At 48.7% G+C, this 18,299-nt stretch overlaps 1 protein-coding gene across 2 annotated transcripts in view; it reads right to left on the bottom strand.

The window, feature by feature from the left end:
* Window positions 1-18,299, bottom strand: part of TMEM171 (transmembrane protein 171) — a 36,006-nt gene that overhangs the window by 4,557 nt on the left and 13,150 nt on the right. For both annotated transcript variants that reach the window (XM_054033093.1, XM_054033092.1), the window contains exon 2: window positions 909-1,602. In XM_054033093.1, the coding sequence (XP_053889068.1) occupies window positions 909-1,536 (628 nt within the window). In that variant the 5' untranslated portion in view covers window positions 1,537-1,602. The remainder of the gene's footprint in view (window positions 1-908; window positions 1,603-18,299) is intronic.

The raw sequence follows: 18,299 nt of genomic DNA, 5'->3' as shown, positions 1-18,299 counted from the left end.
AATTGCTATTCTTCTACAACTCTCTCACCAATATACCCTGATATCTGGTGTCAGCCTCCAAAACCTTCACCTTTTCCTATTAAGCATCAGGTTAAATAGTCCTTTTGTCAGGATGACAAAGGCAGGATTTTGTGTGCAATGGACTTCAGTTCCGACCAATCGGGTGGTAGTTGAGCAGCATGGTGGTTGATTTGTCACCCATTCCTTCTGACCACTAAAAATGTAATTTAAAACCTACAAACTGTATTCATCTAGAATTAAAATGGTGACACAAACAGTACAAGCAGTACCCTCTGCATCTGAATCATTGGAATCCTATTTCAGGGGACAAGAAGACAGGCCAGAATTCAAAGCTAAACTGCATTTTCAGTATAGTAATAAAAAAAGCCATGGCACCTACAATTTACAATGCCTATTCCATTCTCTGGAAAAGGAAGTAGGATTGGAACTACTTATGTCAAATAGTGTGATTTCTTCCACATTTGCCTTTGGCAGGGCTGGCTCCAGGGTTTTGGCTGCCCCAAGCAGCCAAAAAAAAAAAAAAAGCCGCGATTGCGATCTGCGACGGCAGTTCGGCGGAAGGTCCTTCGCTCCGAGTGGGAGTGAGGGACAGTCCGCTGAATTGCTGCCGAAAAGCTGGACATGTCACTCCTCTCCAGAGCGGCCGCCCCAAGCACCTGCTTGCCAGGCTGGTGCCTGGAGCCGGCCCTGGCCTTTGGAGGTTTCTTGTAAGTCAAAAGGCAGTTTGCCCCTGAAGAAAGATGACTGAATTAACTACACTGTGAAGGTTTCCAATGTAAGGCAACTTGTTTCTCATTTGGTATGTTAAACCACACAAAATAGGAACTAGCGTACAGGTTAGTAAAACTAGCTTTCAAATTTAAAGTATATGCAAATCATTTACCTACCTGCTGTAACTTGAAGTGATTCTGGACTCTGAGGCTGTTCTCCATTTTCAGAAGATTCTTGGCTGAGATTTAAATTGGTTTTCTTTTTAATATGAGCTATTACAAAGAAACTTAATCCAATAAGCACAATCAAAGGACCCATGATTTGAAGAGGCAGAAATCCACAGCCTGGGAGTTCAACATCAGAAGTGCTGGTTTGATTATATTGTAGGCTGTGCCTTCCTGGGCTACATCCAGGAACCCAAATGCCCAGGAAACTAATTAGCACTCCACTAGCTAAAAACAAAAACCCAAAGATAAGAAACTGGGCAAACTGACAGTTCCCTTGACAAAAAATGAGCCTGTACACCTGCTCACCTTGCATCTGCCTCTGACTTAGGTACAGCCTAGCTCTTGATTGTGCCAGTAAGCCACAAACTAATCCAACAGCAACAATCACAGGCCCAGCAATCTTAAGGGCCCTGTTGCAATCATTGAAGGTTCCAGATGGGCACGTCTGTAAAATAAAGACTGAAAGCAGAAATCCAGTGCACAGCAATGCAACTCCAAAAACAAAAAGGAAAAAAAACTTCCTATGATGTCCATTATTTTCTTCCCCACCAGGTCTGGGAACAGCAACTGCACACATTACAAAAATGTCTCTTCATGCAAAGGAGAAAGATATCATCTCCTGTTAGTGTTCAGAGAGGTAGACCTGTGAACATAAATATATAACTGAAATTAGAGAATATGTAGGTAACTACATTGTGTACTTTTCTTCTGCACTTATTACTCAGCCTATCCAATGGTTTAAAGCCAGTATATCCCCAAACCACTTCATTTTAGAATAAAAACTTAATGGAAATGGACATGGGTTATAAGACAGATAAAGGGAGATCACTGACTTAATATTTATACCAAAATCAATTGTAATAGCTCAATAAATAACATAATATAATTAAGGGAACAATGAATAATATTTATCCAATTCTAGTTAAAAGGAGGTCAACTCTATGAGGGATGTACCCTTAAAAGGAAAAATCACCAAGTTTCCCTCCAACCTGCAGAAGCCCTGAGGTAGAGGTTGATGAGACACACTTAGAAAGTCATAGGTATAAGAAAGGAAGCCATAATGAGAAGGGAGGGTTGGGAGAAAGTTCTGCCTTTGTGGGCAACTAGGGAGCTGAACATCACACTGAGGATTGGAGCTATCATTGAAGAGAAAGAATTGGGATGGAATGCAGGGGTGGTCCTAGGGTCCGGCAGCACTCGGCTTTTTTTTTTTTTTTTTTTTGCCCCCCCGGTGTGCCGATATTTTCTTCATCTCATCTGGTCACCCTAGGTGGTCCTTCCCTGCGTGCTAGAAGAGAGCCTTGACTGGAGGGAATTTTGATGGATAGAGGACATTTACCAATAAAGCTTCAAGTATATTACCTACTTAAAGCATGTGGATTTGTTGTTCCTCCTTCAGACATGTCAGCTCTTTTCCCTAAAAGTATTTCCTGTCCCAGTGTAACTGAAAGAGCTAGGACACTACAGACAAATTATAGTTCTTCTTTGAATGCTTGTTCATGTCCATTCCAATCAGGTGTGTGCGCGCGGTGCGTGCACGCCAGCCGGAAGATTTTTCCCTTAGTAGCATCCGTAGAGTTGGCCTGGGCGCCCCCTGGAGTCGCACCTTTATGGCACCCAATATAGAGCCCTGCCAACTCCCCACCCCCTCAGTTCCTTCTTACTGACGGTGACGGCTAGCTGGAACAACTGTCGCTCTTGCTTTGCAAGTGCTTTCGGCAGTGTCCTCTTCACTTTTCTTTCTTAAATAGTTGTAAATAGTTTGTTATCTATTAGTCCTAGTTGTAGTTGTTGTCTCTTGGGGGTCCCCCCCCAACAACATTTTCCCCCAGTTCTGGGGTATGCCCTGGTCCCCAGGGTTCAAACTCTGCGAGGACTGTCTCAAGTTTATGCCGAAGAGTGACCCACACTCTTCTTGTCTATGGTGCCTCGGGGAGAGCCACCAAAAGGACAAGGGCAGGATCTGCAAGGGTTTTTTCACCCTAGCACCCTTAAAGACAGGGACCAAAGACTCAAGGTCCTCCTAATGGAAGCGGCACTTGGACCGCATTCTGACCCAGGGTCCACAGAACCCATGCCGAGCACTTTCATGTCAGTCCAAAGTGCTCCAGCTCCGACGGTGCGCGAGCCGGTGCTGAGCAAGGTCTCTAAGGACTCCCGGCACCGCCACGGCTCCCCACATAAGAAACTATCTGCGGTTTGGCACCGTTCTCAGTCCCCAGTGCCACAAAAGAAGAAAAGGCCGGATAGGGGTTGCTCTCACCCTTTAAAGACCAAGGGACCTTCAGCATTGAAGCACAACTCGAGCCAGGCCGCTTCTTCTCTCCAGCCTTCCAGGATCTTGTCGACTCCTGCCCCGTCTGGGTTTCAGTCGCGTCCGAACCCTCAACCGTCCCCGGAATGCCAAGGTGATCACCTCCAGCTCCCCTCAACTCCGGAGGCATTCGAGGCAGCCAGGGACCTTATACGCCTCATGGCGCCATCCTCCTCGCAGAGGAGACAAGTCACTGATGTCTGGGCAGCCCCATGCCCAATCAAGGAGCAAACCAGGAATGATGGTGCGCCAATCCCTATCTCCAGCACAACTCTCCCCGGCACGGCCCACCCATGCAGGGGAGCCACACCGGTCCCTGACATCTTGGCACCGCTCTCCAGTGGCCCAGAGTACCGCTCCTCTGGGGCCCTCCTACTCGGAGGCCTCAGAGTTGGAGGTGGAATCCTATCACTCAGATAGGACCAGGAGCAGGAGCTCCAGATCCCACCGTGACCACCAGCCCTACCTGGCACCGTGGCCTTCGCAGTGGCACCTTCCATGCAGTGTCCCTGGGCGTATCACCCTGGGCGTATCACCAGAGCCAGGAACAGGTCCAGGGCCCAAGGTCCAGGTTGGTGTCCTTGGCGTCTTTAGTCTCCCCGCAGGCACCACCAGCTCCACCAGCAGCGGCGCCACTGACACTGCTATTGTCCCCTACAGGTCAGTGCCGACCCGCCCATCAGCGGCACCGCAGGTGGCCGCTGCATTGGTACCACTGGAACCAACATCTTCAGCACCGTCTGTCTTGGCACCGATTTTTCCGCCCCCAGCGGGCCCAGCACCACGAGCTCCGGAATACCACGTGCCGCGAGACCCACGGGGCGCTGAAGGGAGTGAGCAGGGCCCGCTGCCAGGCCTCTCCTCCTCATCCTCCCCAGATGAAGAGGTGGCAGGGACAGCAACGGCCCCAGCCCTGGAGGATATCAGGGTTCTCCAGCAGCTCCTACGTTGTGCTGCCCAGAACCTGGGCATACAGGCAGAGGAGGTCGTGGAGGAATCCAACCCGATCGTTGACATCCTTGCACCCTCCAGTCCCCCTCACATCGCCTTGCCCTTAATAAGGATGATTTCAGAGACAACAAAGACCCTATGGCAGACCCCTGCATCTCTGGCCCCTACAGCCAAGAGGAATGAGAGGCGGTACTTTGTCCCTTCTAAGGGAGACGAACACTTATACACCCACCCACCCCCTGACTCCCTCGTGGTTGATGTGGCCATTCAGCAAGAGCACCAGGGCTTCCAGGAACCCTCCCCTAAAAAAAACGGGAGGCAAAATGACTCGATCTTTTTGGCCGGAAGATCTATTTCACTGGGAGACTACAGCTCCGCATTGCTAATCAACAGGCCATCGTGAGCAGATACGCACACAATACCTGTGTTGCGATGGCCAAGTTTGCAGAGATACTGCCTCAGGACTCCCGTATAGAGTTCTCGGCACTGGTGGAGGAGGGAAAGCTGGTCTCCCGAGCTTCCCTGCAAGTGGCATTGGATGCAGCGGATGCAGCCTCATGTACTATGGCAACGGGGGTTGTAATGAGGGTCTGTTCTGCCCCATGAGGTCCAACAAACAATCCAGGACCTCCCCTTCAAGAGTTCGTCCCTTTTCTCCGATAAGACGGATAAAAGACTCCATAGTCTAAAAGACTCAAAGGCCACCCTTAGCTCTTTGGGGATCCATACGCCTGCCACCCAATGTAGGCACTTCCGGCCACAACTTCCCTCTAGGGTCTACCAGCCTCAGAACCACCAGGATGCTCCTTGTAGGAGGAATAGGAGCAGTAGAAGGAGGCAACACCCCTCCTCAGGCCAGGGCTCGGGTCAGCCCACGCCAGCGCCTGGCCCTGGACCACCCTTTTGAAGGTGTGGTCAAGGACGGTGCACCAGTAGTGCAGCTGTATCCAACCTCTCTTACCTTTTCGTCCCGACTATCCCCTTTCTACTGTGCATGGTCCCATATCACCTCGGATCGCTGGGTACTCCGCACAGTAGAAAGCGGATATTCTATCCAATTCTGTGCCCTTCCACCCCCCTTCAGGGACCCCTCTCACGAGCAGCTTCTTATATAGGAAGTGCACTCGCTCTTCTTGGTAGGGGCAGTGGAAGAGGTTCCTCAGGAGCAAAGGGGCAAGGGCTTCTACTCTCGGTATTTCCTAATACCAAAAGCCAAGGGTGGCCTCAGGCCCATCTTGTACCTGCAGGAACTCAACAAGTTCGTCAAGAAACTCAGGTTCCGCGTGGTCTCTTTGGCCTCCATTATTCCCTCATTAGATCCAGGAGACTGGTATGCCGCCCTAAACTTCAAGGATGTGGACTTTCACATAGCGATAATTCCACCCCACAGAAGATACCTCAGGTTTGTGGTGAACAACTGCAACTATCAGTTTACTGTCCAAACATCTGGCCTGTCAGCAGCACCTTGGGTGTTCACTAAGTGCATGGCAGTTATCGTGGCGTTCCTGCACAAGCTGCAGGTACAGGTGTTCCTGTACCTCGACAACTGGCTGATCAAAGGCCACTCCAGACCTCAAGTGGAAGAGCAGGTCGGCTTCATAAGAAGGATGTTCGTTGAACTGGGTCTCCTTCTAAATGAGGCCAAATCTACACTGTCCCTGGTGCAGAGGATAAGAGTTTATAGGGGCAGTGCTAGGTTCAACTCGAGCCAGGGTATACCTCCCAGAAGCCAGATTTCGGTCACTGGGTGACAACATATGAGGCCTCAGGCAGTTCCCCACCACTACAGCAAGGAATTGCCTGAAACTTCTGGGGCACATGGTTGCTTGTACCTACGTAGTACAGCATGCCAGACTCAGGCTTTGCCCACTCCAGTCATGGCTAGCATCAGTATAGCGACCAACTCGGGACGCTTTGGACAGCATCGTAACCCTGCCTCACCCAATACTAGACTCCCTCCTGTGGTGGCTCGACCCACAGATAGTATGTGCAGGAGTCCCCTTCACCGGCCCCCAGCCAACCTTCTCACTAGAGACAGATGCGTCAGATCTGGGATGGGGGGCACATTTGGGAGACCTCAGGATGCAAGGCCTCTGGTCTCAGGCAGACCTCGCTCTGCATATCAATGTCAGAGAACTGAGAGTGGTGCGCCTGGCATGCCAGGCTTTCAGAGTCCATATATCAGGGAGATGTGTATCAGTCCTCACGGACAACACCATGGCAATGTTTTATATCAACAAACAGGGGGGTGCACACTCGTCTCCCCTGTGCCAGGAAGTCCTCATGCTGTGGGACTTCTGTATAGAGCACTCGATACACCTGCAAGCATCATATCTCCCTGGGATACAGAACGAGCTGGCGGACAGTCTCAGCCACTCTTTTCATGGCCACGAGTGGTCCTTCCAGTCAGACATAGTGAAATCAATCTTCCAACACTGGGGCTTTCCCCAAATAGACCTGTTTGCCACACAATGCAACAGGAAGTGTTAGCTATTCTGCTCCTTCCTGAATCACAGCCTAGGCTCCATCGCGGATCCGTTCCTACTTCCATGGGGAGGCCATCTCCTCTACGTGTTCCCACCGGTTCCTCTCATTCACAAGGTGCTCCTCAAGGTCCACAGGGACCGAGCCCTAGTGATATTGATAGCTCCAGCCTGGCCATGCCAGCACTGGCTCACATCGCTCCTGGAAATGTCTGTGGCAACTCCGGTCACCCTACCACTTGTCCTGGACCTAATCATGCAAGATCAAGGCTGCTTCTGACACCTGAACCTCAAGTTGCTCCACCTCACAGCATGGAAGCTCCATGGCTGAACGCGGTGGAGCTGTCCTGCTCTGATCAACTCAGGCAAGCTCTTCTTGGCAGTTGAAAGCCTTCCACAAGGGTGACATACCTTGCCAAGTGGAGCTGGTTCTCCATCTGGTCGGAGCAGCACCATCAGTCTCCAACGCTCGCCTCGGTGACATTTATACTGAACTACTTCCTCCATCTGAAGCAGCAGGCACTGTCCCTGTCGTCGACAAGGGTTCACTTGGCTGCCATCTCTGCCTTCCATCCGGGTACAGATGGCTACTCAGTCTTTGTGAATCCAGTGGTCAGCCATTTCCTTAAAGGTCTCAACAGACTGTACCTGCAAGTACGACAGCCTATCCCGGCTTGGGACCTTAAGTTAGTCCTTTCCAGACTAACGGATCCACCATTTGAGCCACTGGCAATGTGCTCCCTGCTTTCTCTCTCATACAAGGTGGCGTTTCTGGTGGTGATAACCTCAGGTTGGAGAGTGTTGGAGCTCAGGGCTCTTACACCAGAGCCCCCTTACACTGTATTCCATAAGGACAAGGTTCAGCTCAGACCTCACCCGGCTTTTCTCCCTTGTCTCCTAGTTTCACATCAACAAGGACATCTTCCTCCCAGTAGTCTACCCTAAGCCGCACTCCAGTGGCAGGGAGCAGAGGCATCATTCATTGGATGTCCACAGGGCACTAGCCTACTATACCGAGAGAATGAAGCCGTTCCGAAAGTCTGTCCAGTTATTCGTAGTGGTGGCAGGTAGAATGAAAGGCCTCCCTGTCTCATCGCAATGTATCTCATCATGGATTGCATCATGCATTCGGGAGTATTACGACTTAGTGAAGGTGCCCACTCCGTCGATCACTGCGCACTCCACCACAGCGCAGGCCTCTTCAGCAGCATTTCTGGCGCAAGTCCCCACACAGGCAATCTGCAGGGCAGCAACGTGGTCCTCTATACACACTTTCACCATGCACTACAGGCCAGAGACGACGCAGCCTTTGGAAAAGCTGTGCTCCAATCAGTGGAGGACTCCAACCCCACCTTCTGAACTTTGGCTTAAGAGTCACCTGATTGGAATGGACATGAGCAAGCACTCGAGGAAGAAAAAACGGTTACTCACCTTCTCGTAACTGTTGTTCTTCATGTCCATTCCAATAACCACCCTCCTACCCCTCTGTTGGAGCAGCGGGCAAGAAGGAACTGAGAGAGTGGGGGGTCGGCAGGGCCCTATATTGGATACCATAAAGGGACGACTCCAGGGGGTGCCCAGGCCGACCCTACGGACGCTGCTAAGGGAAAAATCTTCCGGCTGGCGTGCACGCAACGTGCACACACCTGATTGGAATGGACATGAACAACACGTGATAAGCATAAGACCAAAGAAAAGCAAAGGGACTGCAGACTTTGAATGTTTCCGATGTAAGGCAACTTCAAGAGAGAAGGGGCTGTGTCTGTAGCTTATTGCAGGGAGGAACAAAGTTCAGCAGCTGGCCACTTGTCTTGAGATACCAAATAAAGTAGAAAAATTCAGCTAGCCGCTGTTAATTACACTGGCCAGTTAATTTGTAAACAGTCATTATGAAGTCTGTTAAGTATTTCTTCATGACTCTGAGTGTACTCTACCTCTTTATTAAGAACAGTCTGAGCAACTGTTAGCCAAGGATCCTGTTGGTGGCAATGTGGAGTGCTTGAGACTTCCCTATGGATAGCAATGGACTTGGGAAAAGCTTTATAGGAAGACAAATTAGAAGGCGTTTTGACAGAACTATAAACTGAAGACCTTGATCCCTTAGTTAGGAGTAGCTTTAGTACAACGTAAGTATTGGTGAAGCTGACCATTACATTGCTGGAGTAATACAAATTGGATTCATTTTTATTAATAATCTTCCTTGATTCTGCTAATCTGTCCTTCCCTAATAAAACTGTTACTGATAACTGTACCATATGTTGTTTCACAATTATTATCCAAGAGTCCTGCCGTACCTACAATGGTGGTGTTTAGAACTAAGATTCTTATAGGTCATAGTAGGGGTTTGGTTCCACATATCAAGATTCAGAAACTCTTAAAATGTAATTTTATTAAGAATAGTTAATTATAAAAGGGAAAGATTATGAAGGAAAGATTAATTGCAAACATTTTCTTAGTATGAATTAGCCAAAGAATGGCAGGGCTTGTATTGGAGAAGTTCCGTGTAGATTTGCTAGGTCCTGGGAAGAACTTTCTACCTTCAGTAACTTAAAACTATAGTACTTTCAGAAACGAACACAAGTAAAAAGCCCCAAACCTTTGGCATGATGAAAGAAGACTGCACTACACACACTTTGCAAACACTCTAAAGAACGTTGTTTCCTCACTGAAATAAGTTATTAGAACTAGTTGAGCAATACACAAAGATATTACCAGGCAAAGTAAAAAGCCAGAAATTGATTCTAGTGAATGGCAATGAAGGAGGACAGGGATCAAAATCATTACAGAAGTCCAGGAAAATTAATAACATCTCCCAGCAGTTTCAACACAGAAATCATTTCCAGCAATCCATTCTCTGATACACTTTTGAAAGTGTCAGCCTTTGAAAGTGTCAGTGTTTTTGCGAACAGGGGCTGCTAACAGGGAGTTTCGCAAGGGAGTTCTCCAGGTGAAGGAGGAGCAATACAGCAACCTTTTGGGGTAAGTGACTGTCTGTAGTGTGTGTTTGTTTGTGTTTGAGGGTTACTTGCTGTGTGCTGAGCTTGTGTTTGTCAGTCTGTTTGTTTGTTTTGGTTGTTTGAAGGACCGTGTGCTGTGGCTGGCAGTTGGAAGCTGTGAGCTTCAAAGGAAGGTTTGAAAGCTAGAAGCCTCTGGGAAGTGGCTGAGCCTTAATCAGTGGGCGGGGCATTCATACAGGCCAGGGCTTTATAAAGCAGCGCACAAGCGACCAGGGGCTGCTAACAGGGAGTTTCGCAAGGGAGCAGGAAGGGGGCAAGGGTCCCTTGCCGGTTCCATCTGTTTTCTCTTGATTCCCCTTAATACCTATAAAGCAACTACATTCTAACTGTTTGCTTAAACAACCCTTTCAGCTGACAGGGGGCTGCAGACGGGAGTTTGACAGAGGGAGGCTTACGATGGTTAGGAAGACCCGCAACACCTGTGCCAGCACTGCTACTGTCTCCTCCACCTGTGCCTGTAGCCAGACAGAGTGCCTAAGCATGGATGCCTCTACCCAGATCCTGGTGTGGTTTTGCAAAGACTGTAACTTGCAATTTCCACTTACTGATATCCAGGCTGGGGGGACCATCCAATGTGAAAGGTGCCTGCTGGTGGAATCTCTCAGGCAGCAGGTGGGAGAGCTACAGGAGGAGGTGGCTAGGTTGAGGAGCATCCGTATCCACGAGCAATTCCTCGACAGTGTCCATGTGGAGACAGCTGAGGTAGCTGTCCCAGTACACAGGACTGCTGATACACCACTGGTGGAGGAGGAGATGGCTCAGGGTGGACGCTGGCAGCTGGTTACTTCTGGCAGCAGGCAGTGCTCCACCCTTGCTCCGAACCCTCCTGCCGTGGTTATAGGTAACCGTTATGCTCTTCTTGATACAGGAAAGAAGGAATCACTCCCTACAGTAAAGGAGGAGAAGCCTCGTACCCCTAAGGCTGGGGAGTCTGCTGCCACCACTGCGAATAGGAAACGTAGGGTAGTGGTGGTCGGAGACTCTCTGCTGAGGGGGACGGAGGCGCCCATCTGTCGCCCTGACATTTCATCTCGGGAGGTATGCTGCCTGCCGGGGGCCCGTATCAGAGACGTTACGGAGGCATTGTCGAGGATTATCCGGCCCTCTGACTACTACCCCATGCTACTCATCCATGTGGGCACAAATGATACTGCGCGGTGTGACACTGAGCGGATCAAGAGTGACTACAGGGCTCTGGGAGCACGGGTGAAGGAGTTTGGAGCGCAGGTGGTATTCTCTTCAATTCTTCCTGTTAAAGGTAGGGGCCCGGGCAGAGACAGATGCATCATGGAGGTGAATGCCTGGCTGCGAAGATGGTGTCGCCAGGAGGGCTTTGGCTTCCTAGACCACGGGATGCTATTCGAGGAAGGACTGCTAGGCAGAGATGGCGTTCACCTTTCGAGGAGAGGGAAGACCCTATTCGGACACAGGCTGGCTAACCTAGTGAGGAGGGCTTTAAACTAGGTTCGATGGGGACAGGTGAGCAAAGCCCACAGGTAAGTGGGGAACATGGAGACCGGGGAAATGAGTCGGAAACAAGAGGGAGTGTGGGCTATATTGGCAGAGAGAAAGGAGAGTCAGGAAAAAACTGGGAGGAAAGATCAAACCAGTATCTTAGATGCCTATATACAAATGCGAGAAGTATGGGGAATAAGCAGGAAGAACTGGAAGTGCTAATAAATAAATACAATTATGACATTGTTGGCATCACTGAAACTTGGTGGGATAATACACATGATTGGAATGTTGGTGTGGATGGGTACAGCTTGCTCAGGAAGGATAGACAGGGGAAAAAGGGAGGAGGTGTTGCCTTATATATTAAAAATGTACACACTTGGACTGAGGTAGAGATGGACATAGGAGACGGAAGTGTTGAGAGTCTCTGGGTTAGGCTTAAAGGGGCAAAAAACAAGGGAGATGTCATGCTAGGCATCTACTACAGGCCACCTAACCAGGTGGAAGAGGTGGATGAGGCTTTTTTCAAGCAACTAACAAAATCATCCAAAGCCCAAGATTTGGTGGTGATGGGGGACTTCAACTATCCGGATATATGTTGGGAAAATAACACAGCGGGGAACAGACTATCCAACAAATTCTTGGACTGCATTGGAGACAACTTTTTATTTCAGAAGGTTGAAAAAGCTACTAGGGGGGAAGCTGTTCTAGACTTGATTTTAACAAATAGGGAGGAACTCGTTGAGAATGTGAAAGTAGAAGGCAGCCTGGGTGAAAGTGATCATGAAATCATAGACTTTGCAATTCTAAGGAAGGGTAGAAGGGAGAACAGCAAAATAGAGACAATGGATTTCAGGAAGGCAGATTTTGGGAAGCTCAGAGAGCTGATAGGTAAGGTCCCATGGGAATCAAGACTGAGGGGAAAAACAACTGAGGAGAGTTGGCAGTTTTTCAAAGGGACACTATTAAGGGCCCAAAAGCAAGCTACTCCGCTGGTTAGGAAAGATAGAAAATGTGGCAAAAGACCACCTTGGCTTAACCACGAGATCTTGCACGATCTAAAAAATAAAAAGGAGTCATATAAAAAATGGAAACTAGGACAGATTACAAAGGATGAATATAGGCAAACAACACAGGAATGCAGGGGCAAGATTAGAAAGGCAAAGGCACAAAATGAGCTCAAACTAGCTACGGGAATAAAAGGAAACAAGAAGACTTTTTATCAATACATTAGAAGCAAGAGGAAGACCAAAGACAGGGTAGGCCCACTGCTTAGTGAAGAGGGAGAAACAGTAACAGGAAACTTGGAAATGGCAGAGATGCTTAATGACTTCTTTGTTTCGGTCTTCACCGAGAAGTCTGAAGGAATGCCTAACATAGTGAATGCTAATGGGAAGGGGGTAGGTTTAGCGGATAAAATAAAAAAAGAACAAGTTAAACATCACTTAGAAAAGTTAGATGCCTGCAAGTCACCCGGGCCTGATGAAATGCATCCTAGAATACTCAAGGAGCTAATAGAGGAGGTATCTGAGCCTCTAGCTATTATCTTTGGAAAGTCATGGGAGACGGGAGAGATTCCAGAAGACTGGAAAAGGGCAAATATAGTGCCCATCTATAAAAAGGGAAATAAAAACAACCCAGGTAACTACAGACCAGTTAGTTTAACTTCTGTGCCAGGGAAGATAATGGAGCAAGTAATTAAGGAAATCATCTGCCAACACTTGGAAGGTGGTAAGGTGATAGGGAATAGCCAGCATGGATTTGTGAAGAACAAATCATGTCAAACCAATCTGATAGCTTTCTTTGATAGGATAACGAGCCTTGTGGATAAGGGTGAAGCGGTGGATGTGGTATACCTAGACTTTAGTAAGGCATTTGATACGGTCTCGCATGATATTCTTATCGATAAACTAGGCAAATACAAATTAGATGGGGCTACTATAAGGTGGGTGCATAACTGGCTGGATAATCGTACTCAGAGAGTTGTTATTAATGGTTCCCAATCCTGCTGGAAAGGCGTAACGAGTGGGGTACCGCAGGGGTCTGTTTTGGGACCGGCTCTGTTCAATATCTTCATCAACGACTTAGATATTGGCATAGAAAGTACGCTTATTAAGTTTGCGGATGATACCAAACTGGGAGGGATTGCAACTACTTTGGAGGACAGGGTCATAATTCAAAATGATCTGGACAAATTGGAGAAATGGTCTGAGTTAAACAGGATGAAGTTTAACAAAGACAAATGCAAAGTGCTCCACTTAGGAAGGAAAAATCAATTTCACACATACAGAATGGGAAAAGACTGTCTAGGAAGGAGTACGGCAGAAAGGGATCTAGGGGTTATAGTGGACCACAAGCTAAATATGAGTCAACAGTGTGATGCTGTTGCAAAAAAAGCAAACATGATTCTGGGATGCATTAACAGGTGTGTTGTGAGCAAGACACGAGAAGTCATTCTTCCGCTCTACTCTGCTCTGGTTAGGCCTCAGCTGGAGTATTGTGTCCAGTTCTGGGCGCCGCATTTTAAAAAAGATGTGGAGAAACTGGAAAGGGTCCAAAGAAGAGCAACAAGAATGTTTAAAGGTCTTGAGAACATGACCTATGAAGGAAGGCTGAAAGAATTGGGTTTGTTTAGTTTGGAAAAGAGAAGACTGAGAGGGGACATGATAGCAGTTTTCAGGTATATAAAAGGGTGTCATAAGGAGGAGGGAGAGAACTTGTTCACCTTAGCCTCTAAGGATAGAACCAGAAACAATGGGTTTAAACTGCAGCAAGGGAGGTCTAGATTGGACATTAGGAAAAAGTTCCTAACTGTCAGGGTGGTTAAACACTGGAACAAATTGCCTAGGGAGGTTGTGGAATCTCCGTCTCTGGAGATATTTAAGAGTAGGTTAGATAAATGTCTATTAGGGATGGTCTAGGCAGTATTTGGTCCTGCCATGCGGGCAGGGGACTGGACTCGATGACCTCTCGAGGTCCCTTCCAGTCCTATAATCTATGAATCTATGAATCTATGAATCTTAAATATGAGCAGCTAATTTTTGTTAAAACCAAACCAAACCACAGACTCATATAAGAAGTAGTATCAAATGCAATTACAATACACAATGACTTTCCTCCATAAAAATCCCACACACACTAACCCACCAAATAACCAATTCTCTCTTCTCTCCCCTCCCTCAAACACAATTAATAATCTAGACTTTACAAATGAAATAATTTTATAAGGCTCAGGCCCGAATCTTAAGAGGTGACTGAGAAGCCCACAGTGCAAGTCCAAGAGAATTGCAACAAGTGGCTTTAAGCCACCTTTGCACTCCTTTCATCTTATATGGGCAATGAAACCACACTGGTCCCGCAGTATAACCACTCCAAATTGTGCTGCCTGCCAGCAGAGGTGAAAGTAAGCTGGCAAGAGCCGGTATGCCATGCCGTACCGGACTGGCTTCCCCAGGCCAGCGATTTAAAGGGCCCGGGGTGGTAGTGGCGGTCGGAGCCCCAGGCCCTTTAAATCACCGCCCCAGCCCTGCTGCAGGAGCCCTGGGGTAGTGATGGTGGGGCTCCAGCGGTGATTTAAAGGGCCAAGGGCTCCCAGCTGCCACTACCGCAGTGGAGCCCTGGGCCCTTTAAATCTCCACACAGAGCCCTGAGCCCTGGGAGTAGGGGTGGCAGCTGGGAGCATCTGGGGCTCTGTCGGTGATTTAAAGGGCCCGGAGCTCTGCTGAGGTAGTGGCAGCTGGAGCCCCAGGCCCTTTAAATCGGCCCCGAGTCCCGGGGCTCCCAGCCGCCTCTGCAACTGGTAGCTCCAGGGGTGATTAAAAGAGCCCAGGGCTCGCAGCTCCCACTACCGCAGCCCCGGGTCCTTTAAATCTTGATTTAAAGGGCCTGGGAATTCAAAGACCCCGCCTCTTCTGGTTGAGGCCACGCCCCCTGCTCAGGATTCCAGCATACCAGTCAGTCCTTTAAGTTACTTTCACCCCTGCCTACCAGTAGCCCAGCGCTGTCCCTGAGTCTGTTGCAGGGAGATGTGGCCTAGAAGCTTATGTTGGCTTTATGCCCACTGAGGATAGCCCTATCCCGGGGCGATCGTCTCATGATAAGCTATACGACTGTACATCAGTGGAGAAGCGTAAAGTGGCCCTAACAGAGCCAAGGATCTGGCTAAGTCTAAAGTAACTGAAATGTTCTAAACTTATCCAAAAGAACTCCAAGCAAAACATACTTTAAAGGTCCTTTCCTTATGTTACTAAATATACTGGGGGGAAGGGGAAGGGGTCAGTAGTGTCACACAATGTGTTGCTTCTGTTGGCTGAGTTCATTTCACACACCATTGCTTGCATTTCTCTGTTCCACTCTACATGTTCCCTGTGTGCCACTCTCCCATCCCCTTTTATTTCAGGGATTTCTTGTTACTCTCCCCCGCCCCACCACAATAGGAGCTCTGTATCTCTCCCACTCCCTCCTTGACTCATGGCCAAGGGTTTGCATACTTCCCCCCCCCCCCTTCCCAGGGTCTCCCACTCCCTCATTCCCCATGGCAAGGACTTTGTGTGCCCTGTTATATTAGTTTAGATGGAATATATGGGCTAAAAGTGTTAACGTAATCCAGTCACTGTCCAAAATTAAACTCCTTTGGAAAAAATTCAGGTTTGGCATACAGAGACCTCAGCCTGCTTAGTACTATGGCACACACACCATTCAAAATCCTTTTAATCTTTTATCAAAAGATAAAGAAAAGAAGGCAGAACAGTTAAAGCATTTGATCTATAAAGTATTAAATAAAGCTTTCATTTTAGCAACATGCCTTGCTTTTTACCTGAAGAGACTTTTTAGAAGGAAAAACAAGGGGGTGGGGGACAGAGGAAGGCAAGCAAATGGTGTGTGCAATGAACTTGACCTACAGTCTCATAGGTGGTATTAAAGATGGTAGTAATTGTCCTCTTGGGGAAAAGAGAAGAAATTAATAGAGATGGGCTGAAGTTGCTGCTGTTAAATCCAATCCTGTTCCATCTCAAATTGTGTTTGGGACTCAGCTGGAATTGGTAGAAGTGGCAATGTCAACTGGGTCTAGGGTTGCCAACTCTGACTGAAGCTATTCCTGGAGACTAACCTGCCCCCCCCCCACCATGTAATGTCATTTTCTTAAAATATCCTATTAAAATCTTCCAGATTGCTTTCAATAGTCACTGGGAGATCTGTGCCGATTCTGGGAGACTCCAAGCCAATCCTAGATGGTTGGGAACCCTATCTGGATCCCCATCTCTGGCCTGGTTAGGTCAGGACCTCTCAGGCTCAGGCTGACAAAGGCCTGGGGTCCCAGGCAAGACCAGATTAACTCTCCTGTGGGCCTGGAGCTATTAGATTTTGTGGGGCCTCGGGGGGTTTGGAGTGGAGGAGTGGGCTCAAGGCTAGGGCAGGGGACTGAGGTACGGGAGGGGGTTCAGCTCCAGCTGGAGGGGTGAGCTCTAGGGTGGGGCCAGGGATGGGACAGGGGTTTGGGGTGCAGCAGGGGGTTTGGGGTGAAGGCTCTAGGTGGGAGTTTGGGTGCAGGAAGGGGCTCAGGGCTGGGACAGGGAGTTGGGGTGCAGGGTCTGGGAGGGAGTTTGGATGCAGAATGGGGCTCCAGGCTGGGGTAGGGTGCAGGAAGGGGTGTGGGGTGCGGGCTCTGGCCAGGAGGCACTTACCTTGGGTGGCTCCTGGTCAGCAGTGCAGCAGGGCTACGGCAGGATCCCTGCCTGCCCTGGCTCTGCGCTGCTCTGCGCTCCAAGGTGACCTGCATGATCGGCCCCTAGGCAGAGGGGCCAGGCCACTCTGCGCGGTGCAGGCTGTCGATGCCCATAGGCACTGTCCCTGCAGCTCCTATTGGCCGTGGTACCCGGCCAATGGGAGCTGCAGAGCTGGCACTGGGGGGGCGGGGCAGCACACAGAGATTCCCTGAATGCCCTTTGCCTAGGGCACATTGGCAAGGGCCGCAAGGGCACATTGGCAAGCTGATGCTTGCAGCTCTAGCCCCCTGTGGGGGGAGGCACTGAGGCTTCGGGACCGGTGTCCGGCCCCTGGTGCGGAGACTTGCTGGATGAAAAGAAGCAGCGGGCTGCATCCGGCCTGAGACCCTGCAGGGCCCCCCTTAGCCCGAGGCCCTGGGCTGCAGCCCCTAAAGAGTCTGCATTAATCCAGCCCTGGTCCCAGGACATGGTGGGGTGATAGCCATGATGGTGAATCTTGCTCCATTAGCCAATTTTTCTCCCTAAAGTCTTTTTTTAAGGATCCGCAAAGGAGCAGAATAACCCATTCCTTCATTGTTTTGTCCACCCATTAGGCCTAGTTTGTGACACATCAATTTTGGTTCATTCATTTCTGGTTCCAAGCTTTTCTTGTTTACCAAGCATGATCATAACAGTCTGAATTATATCAGTATGCCTTTTCATTTCAACTAATTCACTGTCTGGCTCCCTTTTGTACCCCCCCACCAACATTTGTTATTATAATTTATTGTGACATCTTTTGAACTTTCACTTACTTTTTACAGTTGAGCTCACTGTTAGGGTAAAGTTGTGGGTCCAATTATTACAACTGCCTCTATTATTATTTCTCTTTTTTTTGTCTGAATGATAAATCATGCAGGGTGTCAACATGTTAAATCCTACTGGGAGGATGAACAGAGATGAAACAGTGATATTGTTATGCTGGAAGATGTTTGTGGGTGCCATCAATCAGTTTGATCTATAGACAATTACATGGGTGCTTGGAACTGTGGCTCTGCTAACAGATGCCAGGGGCTCAACGTGTCCCCCATTTCACACCTTCTGGTTTTCTGATTTCCCCCCAAAATTAATAGAGTTCTTCCCAGTGATGCCTAAAATATTCCCTGACATTTTGGAATTGATTGGCTGTGGTATTCTAAAGTAATTGTATTACATCCAAACAGAGAAGCACCATCAAGTTGAGTATAGGGCCTCACAAGCTTCGCCAATAACAAAAATGGCTAACTAGCATTTCAGACTATGCTGTGTCAAACGATTTTTCTGCTGAAGCACATTATATGATCAATTATAGTAGTGGGACAGTGGAATTAGGGAGAAACCTTTGTGGAAGCAAAAAAATTATTCTCCGACACCTT

The sequence above is a fragment of the Malaclemys terrapin genome, chromosome 6 (genome assembly GCF_027887155.1).
Source record: "Malaclemys terrapin pileata isolate rMalTer1 chromosome 6, rMalTer1.hap1, whole genome shotgun sequence".
Taxonomy (NCBI): Eukaryota; Metazoa; Chordata; order Testudines; family Emydidae; genus Malaclemys; species Malaclemys terrapin.
This window is presented reverse-complemented; position numbering and strand designations above follow the sequence as displayed.